The 11,635-nt window shown below is 47.0% G+C and overlaps 2 protein-coding genes across 2 annotated transcripts; one reads left to right on the forward strand and one right to left on the reverse strand.

Moving 5' to 3' along the window:
* Positions 1 to 2,113: 2,113 nt before the first annotated feature.
* J4E79_008576 (Type I Iterative PKS) lies at positions 2,114 to 7,528 on the reverse strand (the record flags this gene model as incomplete). Its single annotated transcript, XM_049357431.1, has 2 exons — positions 2,114 to 6,996; positions 7,123 to 7,528. 2 exons carry the CDS (start codon positions 7,526 to 7,528, stop codon positions 2,114 to 2,116), a joined length of 5,289 nt encoding a protein of 1,762 aa, XP_049207902.1.
* A 1,561-nt stretch (positions 7,529 to 9,089) lies between these two features.
* J4E79_008577 (uncharacterized protein) lies at positions 9,090 to 11,248 on the forward strand (the record flags this gene model as incomplete). Its single annotated transcript, XM_049357432.1, has 4 exons — positions 9,090 to 9,559; positions 9,698 to 10,574; positions 10,638 to 11,139; positions 11,196 to 11,248. The coding sequence occupies 4 exons, from the start codon at positions 9,090 to 9,092 to the stop codon at positions 11,246 to 11,248; spliced, it is 1,902 nt and encodes a 633-aa protein (XP_049207903.1).
* Between the last annotated feature and the right edge of the window lie 387 nt (positions 11,249 to 11,635).

Here is an 11,635-nt window from a genome sequence, read left to right on the forward strand (position 1 = left end):
CTTTTAAAAAGCTAAGTAAAGATATATTCTATTAGTAAGCTAGCTAGAAAAGAGCTATTAATTATAATTACTAGTTATATCTAAAACTTTACATACTATATAAAACTAAAAATAAAGTCTCTACTAATTTTATATATAGAGTAAGCTATATTTTAGTAGTATATTACTATTCTTTTAATTCTTAGTTCTTTCTAAAGTATACTCTTTACTATAATCTAAAAAAAAGTAGAACTAGATAATATAATTACTTAGATTAAGGTAACTTAAGAATAAATCTTACTATTTTAGTATATTAGTAGTTTATAGAGTATAGTAGTAGATTAATATAATATATTATATTAAGTTACTAAAGTTAGTAAGATTATAATTATTAAAACTTTAGAAAGTTTTACTTACTATTATAATCTAATAAAATATATTATTATAATTAATTAAAAGTAAAAAAGTTAAATAGTTAAAATAGTAGTAAATATTATACGTAGAGTATAAAATATATTATAATTACTAATTTAAGTAAGTAAATAGCTAGTAAAACTCTCTACTAGTAGTTTTTAAGGCCTTAATCTAAGAAATTTAAAGCTATCTCTAGTGTTAGCTAGATATAGAATAGCTTTAATTCTATATAGAGATATTATAGATTTTATAAATAATAAGAAATAAAAGATAGAAAATTTAGTATTTATAGCTTATCTTCTCTTACCTAATACTATTACTTAGATAGATACTATAATTTATATTATATTTATTCTAATTAGAACTTATAAAGTAAAGATAAGCTTATAGTAAATAATAGAAAAGTAAATTAAGTTCTACTAGTTAAATTTCTATAACTATATATAATATTATTAATAGATATAGTATAAAAAGAGTTATATAGATAAGTATAAAATTAGTTTATAGATAGAAACTATTATATTACTATAGTAATATATACTATATTAATAATAAAACTATTATAGTAGTTCTAAAAGAGACTAGCTAAAAGTCTTTTAATATTATTTAATGTTTATTAATTTCTCTACTTATAGAGTAAGATATACTTAACTTATACTATATAAAAGTTAAAATACTAAGTAGTAAATTAAAACTATTTATCTAATTAGCCTTAAAATATTATTATAGTAAGTCTTACTATAATTATAAAAGTTAGTATTTTATAAACTTACTATAGTAAGTTTATTAAATACTTATAGTAAGCTACTACTTTAATTAGATATAAAAAGTATTAAAATTTTAGATTATTATACGCGTTTACGTGCTATAGTTAGACTAGTATAAGTATATATATATATCTTTTACTAATAACTTTTACTATACTAGTCTTAATTAGATAGATTCTAGTTTTTAGAAAGCTTTAGTTCTTTATATTCTTATAAACTAAAATTACTAAGTTAAAACTAGTACTTATAAAGATTTTAGTATATATAAGTTCTTAACTCTAGAGTTAAGTTAACTATATATATTAACTTTCTCTTTTTACTATTTCTTTTACTATACTAGTCTAGACTAAGTAATCTTAAGTTTTTTAAAAAGCTAAGAACTAAAGCTTTCTAGAAAACTACTAATTACTTTATCTAGACTAATGTAGTAAGATTTATTAGTAAAAGAAAAGACTTTTATAATATATTTATAATTTACTAGTCTAGCTATAGTAGTAATCTAATATAATATTATATATTACTCTACTTTAATTTCTTAAATAAAAGTAAAGAAGTTTAAATTAAAGTCTAAGTAGAATATAAAGTCTAAGCTATAAAGTCTATATAGTTTTATATTTTAAAAAATCTAGTTACTATCTTTAGTATTAGCTAAAAGTAAAGTAGTCTAACTTTACTAAAAGTTACTTTAAATCTTAAAATTTTACTAAAAAGAGAACGCTTAATTAGACTTAAGGCACTAGTAGTATAGCTTATCTCTTTTTAGAATTATATAAGATTTTATATTATTACTCTAGATAGATATCTTTTTATATTATAATTTAAGACTTATGTTTTTTTTACTAGCTTTAGTTTATATTTAGGTATTGCAGTTTGCTAAAAGGTATATATCTACCTCTAACGTTATTTTAAGCTATATTGTGTAACTAGCGCGGCACGACGCAGATGTGTTTTTTCTACATCATTACCTTCTCTGCGAACCAACTAGCAAGATGGCCAACAGTTGGATGACTCCAGAACAGAGTGGGCGGCACCTTGACTTTCAAGACGCTCTGTAATCGATGACGCAGCGTCGCTGTTATGACGCTATCGACGCCCAGATCCGCTATGGCGGCGCGCGGGTCCACCTCCTCAGCACTCTCCAACATCAGTACCCCAGCGACGACATCTCTGATCTTCTGTTCCAACCATATCCTCAGATCAAGGCCGTTTGTAGGCATCCCGCCTCCAGCTGCGGTGTCGGCATCGATGTCACCCTCTACAGTACCTGGTGAGAGCGCCTTTGTTCTTATTGCGATGTCGTCCAAAATGTCCGCGGGCGACGGCTCACCTTCAGGAAAGGGTAGAGTCCGCAGCACAGCACCATGAGCTAGGTCGTACTTACCAAGATGCTCCCAAGCGCGGAGTGCCTCCTCGGGCGTGATGTCGGTAATGCCCTTGCTTTGCAACTCGGCGTTGATAGACTCGGCACTCGCTGCCATGCCCAGGCCACGCCAACTAGTCCACTGGAAGGCTACGGTGTTGTCTCCAAGCGCGCGCCTATACGTGGCCAAGGAGTCAAGGAAGGCATTCCCGCTGGCATAACTGCCTTGGCCTGGGAAGCCGAAGAGCTGGCCGCACGAACTAAAGAGGACAAGCCAGTCGAGCGTTCGCGGTGGAAAAGTGGTGTGCAATGCCAGCGCCCCAGCAACCTTGGGCTGTAGCACGCGCGAGAAGGCCTCGGGTGAGGCATTCTGAATGAGCTGGTCTTCGAGCGTGCCCGCCGCGTGGACTACACCCAGCACCGGTGGTAGTTGTAGCCTGTCTAATTTGGTCCGTAGCACTGCCGCTGCGTCTGCTGCACCGATGTCGACCGCGAGTGTGTATACCGTTGCTCCGCAAGCCTCGAGTTCCAGAATCTTGTCGACAGCAGGCTTGAGGCTGCTGGATGAGGATGTCTCAAGCTTGTCCCAATCACACCTCGCAGGCAGTTTTCGTCGAGATACCAGCACCAATCGCCGCGCCCCCTTCTCCACGAGCCAACCCGCCACCTCGAGCCCGAGCGAACCCAGTCCGCCCGTCACTAGATATGTTCCTGCTGGCTTAGGCATCAAAGAGGGAGGTGGAGAGGAAGAAGAAGACCGAGAGGCGGAGGTATCATACAATCTCTCACGTGGCAGCGGTTGCAGACGAGCAACTCGGGGGAGACCGTCTTCCATACAAACAACGTCTTGATCATGGACGTACGTCATTGCGAGCATAGGAAAGGTCTCATCGTCGCTAAGATCCTCGACATCTATTAATGCTCCCCATTGGTCAGGGTGCTCAGATGCAATGATACGGGCGAGCCCGTGGAGCGGAGCATGAGACAATGCCGTGGGTGTTTCGGCAGTTGACACTCCTGTGGTAATGGCGAAGACTTTGCTTCCGCTCCCGCTTCCGCTTCCGGATGTGGACATGCTGCTAACGGCATGCTTGGTCAAGAGCAGTAGCTCCGAGAGGAACGTCTCGGCTTTGGATGGCACGTCAGTGATAACCGATACGGGGCCCGGACAGTATATGATTGCCGTATTGGGGACCAGTGCTTTAGCGACCACTTCTGCTGCCGACTTCACGCGGGTGGTCGTCACGTTTCTGGCTTTACGCTCTTTTTGCAGCTGTTCCAAGCGCCAGTCAAGTGTAGCCGGGTCTTCTGATACGAGGATGAAGCTTTCCCATGAAGCTGCCTCGCGCGAGAATGGTGCAGGCACCCAGGCGATGGTGTGGACGAGGCTCTCGACACCACCGCTGACGCCTGGGGTGCCCTCAATTTCGGAGAAGCGCATCGATCCAAATTTGGCCAACACTCTTCCCTCTTCGTTGCACACGTTTACATGAACTGCAGGTGCTCCACGTTCGCCGGCTTCCTCTACGTAGAGATAGCAGGTCTTGGGCGGCGACACTCCGTACTGTGTGAAGAACTGGACCGTCTCAATCTGTGCTGGCATCCGCAATTTTGGGCTGTCAAAGAAGATCGTAGACCCCACAGATGTTGCAGCGTCGAGAACAGGGGCCCATGAAGAGCCATGCCAGGGCAGCTTGGCGCCGTCCGCGACATCTGGCGCAACGTCGACGCGAGCAAGAATTTCCTTAAGGTCGCCAAAGTGCTCTGTGACAGCCCAAGGGAATCCCATAGCTGAAACGCCGACCTTGTCCAAGTAGTCGATGGAGAAGTTGGAGGGCAGGACAGTACCAGTTCGCCGCTTGATAGCTTCAACATCGATGTAAGGCATCACGCTGGTATCCAATTGAGATGCGCCCCAACGACCGACAGTATGGGTAACCCAAGATTGGTCATTAGAGGCACTGCTTTGGCGCAGCCGTGAGGTTATCTTGATGCTGTCATCCACCAATACTACCTGGACGTCTCTTACATCGCTGATGACTATTGGGACGCGCAGATCAATGTTGGACAAAGTGGAAGCCCCTGTCGCGTGATAGAAAGTGTTGATAAGCACGGCAGCGGGCATAATCTCAGTCCCATGGAGTGGGTGATTGCCTGGGAATGGCTTGGTGTCATTATCCAATCTGGTGGTGTACAAGGTCGTCTTGGTTGCAGTCCCGGAAACGGGGATCAGCTGGCCTAGCAGAGTGTGCTTGTCAACATCATGCGTGGGGCTGTCAACACCTAGCGAGCTGTCACTATGCACCTTTCTCCAGATTGGCTTGTGCACCCACTGCGTACCAGGCACTCCCGGTGCCCATCTACGGCCAAGAGACCTGTTGAAGTCGATGGTTGCGTCCTTGGTGTACAACGTGCCTATAGCTTGCGCCACACACATCTCCGGAGACTTGCGGCGGCGAACGGTTGGAATAACTGCGAACTCTTCGTCTTCAATTCCATCATCTAGGATGGTTTCGTTGATTGAATGGGACACGATTGGATGACTGGACACCTCGAGGAACAGTCGGAATCCGTCTGAAATAGATGCCTTCACGGCGGATGTGAGTAAAACAGGGCTGATCATGTTGTGGACCCAATATTCGGCGTCTCTTAGGCTGTTTGAGCGTGGGTCAGGGTCGGATGTCGAGTAGAGAGGAACCGTTGCTGGCCGAGGCTGAATATCCGTCGCTAACATCTCCCTCACTGGTTGCGCCAGCGGACTCAGCACTCCTGCAGAATGGAATGCAATGTCGGTTGCCACCCTAATCGCCTCGATGCCTCGTTTGTGGAGTTTCTCAACATACATCTCGACGGCTTTGACCCTTCCGCTGATGACGCAAGCTGAGGGCGACGAATGGATTGCTGCAATAACATCTTGCTCATTGTATAGCTCCCCCTTGACTTGATCAAAGGGCAGATGCACAAGGAACATAGCTCCAAGACCCTTGACTTTGGCGTACTGCCCAGCTCGTCTAGTGACAACGAAGGTACCTTCTTCTGGAGTAAGGCAGCCTGCTGTCACCGAGGCGGCAATCTCCCCCACTGAATGTCCAATGATGGCACCAGGACTGACTCCTTCAGATCTAAGCAAAGCAACAAGTCCAATTTGGAAGACATATGTCAAGATTTGCACCCGATCGGACTCGTCGTAGTCGCTGCCACTCTTCCCGAACGCCTCGATAGGGGAGAACCCAGCCTCTGCTTGCACGATGCGGTCTAAGGGCTCAACAGCGCCGTGGAAGACGGGATTGGCAACCAGCTGCCTCGCCATTTCGTTCCACTGTGCGCCATGACCTGAGAAAACCCAAACAACATCTTTCTTTGTGTTCGTCGCGAGCGCGTTGCCCTGAGAACTCCACTCGCCGTTGTTACCACCTTCGGCAAATACTTTGAGCATTTCCGCTGCCTGCTCTACACTGGTAACAGCAAATGCTGCTCGGTACTCATGATGAGCGCGGCGGAGAGCAAGGGTGTTTGCAATTGACCTCAAATCTTCTCTCTTCCCTGGACCCATCAACCACCTCGCCAGCGAGTCCGCCTGTCCAGCAAGTCGTTTTCGTTGTGGGGCCGAGATCGCAAGCGTGACTGGGGCGTGAGCGCATCCGCTGTTCTGTTGGTTCATCGTAGCAAGGCGAAACGAAGACTGCTCGATGATAGCGTGAGCAACGGTGCCCCCATATCCATATGAACATATAGCCGCCCGACGTGGATGCGCCTCCACGTCCAGCCAGTCGAAAACCTCTTGCACTACTTCTGTACCCGAATTCTTCCAGTCGACCTTAGAGTTGAGCTTGGTGAGGTTGGCCTGCGGCGGAAATTGCGCCTTGTTCAGGGCCAGAACAGCCTTGATAAACCCTATTGCTCCCGCACCTGCTTCGAGGTGGCCGACATTTGGCTTCACTGATCCTACGTTCACCGGCTTCGATCTGGATACACCGTAAACCGCCGATATTGCGCTGACCTCGGTCGGATCCCCCAAAGGCGTCGATGTCGCATGAGCCTCAACGTACTCTACAGTCGCAGGGTTCACGTTTGCTCGTTTAAGGGCTTGTCGGGCAACAAGTTCCTGTGCTTTCGCGTTCGGGGCCATAATACCGTTCGTCTTGCCGTCCTGAGCGACTGCAGAACCCTTGAGGATAGCAATGACGTTATCTCCATCTCTTATCGCATCCCGAAAGCGCTTCAACACTACGATTGCGGCACCTTCCCCCCTTCCATAACCATGTGCATTGTCATCGAACGACAGACACGAGCCATCGGGCGATATAGCACCAGCTTTATCTAACACCCGCGTCAACCCAGGCCCACAAATTGCATTTACGCCACCAGTAATAGCCATTTTCGACTCGCCCAACAGGATTGCCTGGCGTCCATGGTGAATCGCAACTAGTGAACTTGCGCATGCCGCATCAACCGCCGTGCTCGGGCCCATGAGGTCTAGGTGGTAGGATATCCGATTCGGTATACCGCAATATGCGGTCCCGATACCTGTCCAAGCTGTTAGAACGGGAACATGCAGATCGCACAAAGCGTCAGTAGACTAATAGTCGTAAAAGATCTTACCTAACCAAGGCTCGATGTTGGGAAGATCTTCTAAAAGCAACTTTCCGTAGTCATCAGAGTTTACTCCCATAAACACGGCAGTGTCAGTTCCGGAGAGCTTCTTGGGATCTATGCCTGCAGATTCCAGCGCCTCCCACGCTACTTCGAGAGAGATTCGCTGCTGCGGGTCCATCTGCTCAGCCTCTTTAGGTGAAATTCCAAAGAAGCTGGGGTCGAAGTCCTCCAGGGCGTCCAGATAGTATCCACGCGACGTCGCTTCATCGAGCGCTTTGATGTTGCGGACGTCACGGTGGCGGTAGGGCTCCCATCGCATAGCTGGGATCTCGGACGAAGCGTCTCGTTTCGCCAGGATAGATTCCCATAGCTGTTCCGGGCTGTGGTTTCCACCGGCCACACGGCAGGCCATGCCAACGACGGCTACGTCGTTACATTCTCCCTTAGACCTGTCAACTTGCGATTCTTCATTTGTAAATTTTGACACCTACAAGTTCTCCAAGCTCTGCTTCTGTTACTGAGTTATGCACCGGCACTGGGCTAAAGGAACTAGATGAGTATTGATCTGAGTCGGGAGTTTCCATCGTGGCGTTAGTCCTCATGTCCGACAAGAGTTACCGACGAAGGATAGCAGACTTGTCAACCGGTTTAAACCCTCACTTTCAGACTCAATGAAAATTCCCAAAAGAGTTGATAGATTCAAGTAGGGTACTGATGTGTCATGCGATCTTGAATGTTGACGGATTGATGGCGTTGCGTGCTCATTCGAACCAAAATCCTTGGAGTGAATTATTGGTGGAACGGTTTGAAGAATAGAGACGTATGTGAGCTCCCAGTAGATCATATGGGTATCGTTTTCGAAGTCCAACTTAAAACTGGACGATGATAATACACATTGACTACAATAGCCGCTCGCGGACTTCCTAGACAACGGGCATTTCGGCATTCAAAGCCATCCGGGGCATTCGGGACGGGCCTCGGGAGATTCTCCCGACAACGAGAGTATCATTATTTAAACTTTTCCGGATCATTTAACGAGGAGTTTTCTTCAATAATCAAAGCGCCGGGCGGAAGTATACTATAGCTTTTTCGAGTTTATTCGTTAGAAACCGAAACGGGCATATAAGGGATCTCGATAGACCTAGCTCTTGGCTCAGTCAGAAATTTTCTATATGGGTAACGTGGGGAGCATAATCCGCAGGCATCAAATGTCTTTAGTGGCGTCTCTCTTCTTGGAGATGTAATCGAAGTAGAAGTGTTACAGCATCGAAGGCGCGAAGGATCCAGATGCCTGCTTTCTTGGCTGTACGCCGCACTCCAAGTTTCCCCCATAATTCAACGATCGAATAACGTTGCAGAGAAACCACTCCAGGCCCCCGGGATCTCTAAGAAGGGAATTGCGGGTGTCGGCATGCGGGATTGTCGCGGGGAATCAGGATCGTGGAGTTACCTGCCTGTTCTAGTGCGCGATCAATCGGAGATTGAAGTCTTTGGCCTGACACAGTTTGGCAGACAAATCCTACGCATCACGTTTGCCCTTATGCTCTCGACTTCACGGCATCCCGAGTTTGCGCCTCGGTATTCTTCCAACAAGTCATTCGGATCTTCGCGCGCAATCTCAGATGTCTCCATGTGGTCGTTCACTTTGGGTCAAGCATCGCTAATCGCAATTCCATGTATGCAAGGGGCTTGCCGATTCGGACGATGATCAGGCTGCCGGTAGCCACAATGAGGCATCCCTAGATATACATTCGGCCCGGTGAGGGGTGTGTTCGGCCACGTCAGGGATCTATTCTGCCTGGCGATGCGATCCGAGCGAATAGTTCCGCGACAAGGCCGAATGGTACGCACGCCCCTAAACGATGCGATAGACTTTCTTGGACCCCCCAGGTCATGCCTGGTAACGATTCATTCTGCCACACTCCTTTGCGTAACACATTCGTTAACTTTGTTTTCTGTCATTCATTATTACCATGCATCTTCAAAAGCACTCGCTTCTTAGCGTACTTCTGACTGCCTCGCTCGGCCTTCCACACACCCATGCCGCGCCGATACTGGACTCACTCGTGAACCCTTTTCTGGACTCATTAGGTTCGATACTGAGTGGCAAAGGGCTAGTGCAAGGTTTACTTGGTTCCATCGAAGGCGCTATTGGCGTGGAGAAGACGTACGACTACGTTGTCGTAGGTGGTGGCACCGCCGGCAATGCGATCGGTGTCCGCCTCGCTGAAGCGGGCTACTCGGTCGCCATCATTGAGGCTGGACTTTACTACCAAATCGGAAAGCCTGTTTTAGGCTCCACACCTGCCGGTGGCATCGTAGGAATCGGTGCCAATCCTCTAGACTCTGATCCTATTGTTGATTGGGTGTTGACCACGGAGCCTCAAGCGGGCGCGGATAATAGACGCGTGCACTATGCGCAGGGAAAGTGCTTGGGTGGCTCGTAAGGACCTACTATAACACAACGCTTATTACAATACTAACAAGATCTTCAATGCAGTTCTGCGCTCAACTTCCTAATTCACCATAGGTAAGAAGAGCCGTCTCTGCTTCCGATTTCAGTGTACTAATCTTTTTCCAGAGGTACTGAGGGCTCATATCAAACCTGGGCCGACGCTGTGGGCGACGACAGTTACACGTTTGCCAACTTTGAACCCTACTTCAAGAAGGCTGTCACCTTCACCAAGCCGAACGACGCCATACGTGGCGACAATGTGACTACGCAATACGACGAGAGTGCCTTCCAAACACCGGGAGGACCTATCCAGATCGGTTACTCCAACTATGTCTCTCCATTCTCGACCTGGATGGAGAAGGCTCTTCATGCAGTCGGCTTGAAAAGGACCAGCGAATTTGATAGCGGCAAACTCATGGGAACACACTACACCCAAACTTTCATCGACGCGAAGGAGCAGACCCGCAGTGCATCGGACGAGTACATCAAAACAGCGCTCGACAACGACAAGCTCGCCGTGTACGCAAACACCCAGGCACAAAAGATCCTCTTTGATGGCAACAAGACCGCGACCGGCGTAAGGGTTCAGTCCACGGCCATTACCTACGACATTCATGCTTCCAAGGAGGTCATCGTTTCCGCAGGCGCTTTCCACAGCCCCCAGTTACTCATGGTATCGGGTGTAGGTCCAAAGGAGACTTTGGAGAATTTCAACATCGATGTGGTTGCCGATCGCCCTGGCGTAGGCCAGAACATGTGGGATCACATTATGTTTGGACCAGCTTACGAAGTCAGCTTCAACACGCTGGACAACACCCTCCACAACCCCGTCGCACTTGCCGATGCTCTGGCCGACTACACCCTCAAAGGCGAAGGCGTACTTTCTTCCAACGTAGTCGAGTTCCTCGGCTGGGAAAAGCTGCCCCAAGAGTTCCGCCAAAATTTTTCTCAATCCACCGTCGATGCCTTGAACCAATTTACCGATGACTGGCCAGAAGCTGAGGTAAGTCCCTTAGTTTTTGATGATGACAATGCAGGATAGACGCTAATCACAAACTTTGAACAGCTTATCAGCGGAAACGGCTACATCGGCGACTTCTCCCTCCCTGTCCTCCAACAACCCCTAGATGGCAAGCAGTACGCCACAATCCTCGGAGGCATCGTAGCACCCACGTCCCGCGGCAACGTCACCCTGCAATCGGCATCCATGAGCAGCTCGCCTCTGATCAACCCCAACTGGCTTACCTCGCCTGCGGACCAAGAACTCGCCGTCGCGCTCTACCGTCGCATGCGCCAGATCTGGAACTCGGAAACCATGCAGCAAGTTGTGATTGGTGACGAATACTGGCCAGGCAAGGAGAAGGACAGCGACGAGGAGATCTTGGCTGTAGTGAGAGACAGTTTGATGACTATCTGGCATGCGTCTTGCACGTGTAAGATGGGAAAGAAGGATGATAACATGGCGGTGGTGGACACCGAAGCTAAGGTTTATGGCGTCAAGGGCTTGAGGGTTGTAGATGCGAGTGCATTGCCTATCCTGCCGCCGGGTCACCCCACCAGTACGATTTGTAAGTTTCCCATGCGAGCTCAAGTGTTGTGCGGACGTCTGCTAACATTCGCGTAGATGCGCTCGCGGAGAAGATTGCCGCTGGCATTGTGGAGGCCAATCGGCGATAAGAGCCACGCGACAGTGAAAGATTTGTCGTGAAATGAAGCGGAAGAAAAATAGATCGAAGACCTTTTACTACGCGTTGGAAAATGACCTGGGGTTGGAGCCTCGGGTAGGATGTCGACTTTGAGAGCGCGTGTTGTTACTTTCTGTTCCCTTTCTTAATGTGTATATTTAATGTAGCGAAGCAATCCATGAGTCAACCGTGCGACAGCTTAACTCACAATGAAGAGTGCCTGAATGGAACCAAAATACCAAAAAGTGAAAACCAAAAGCGTATCAGATGTTCTTGTCGCAAACTCATAATATACTCATGTGCTCGGCCTGAGGACGTCGGACCCCAAAAGCAGGAAGCGATTCACGTAGCAAAAGATTGAACCAAGACGAAACAATCG

Source organism: Alternaria viburni (genome assembly GCF_023758015.1).
Source record: "Alternaria viburni strain BMP 2772 chromosome Unknown scaffold_21, whole genome shotgun sequence".
Lineage (NCBI taxonomy): Eukaryota > Fungi > Ascomycota > Dothideomycetes > Pleosporales > Pleosporaceae > Alternaria > Alternaria viburni.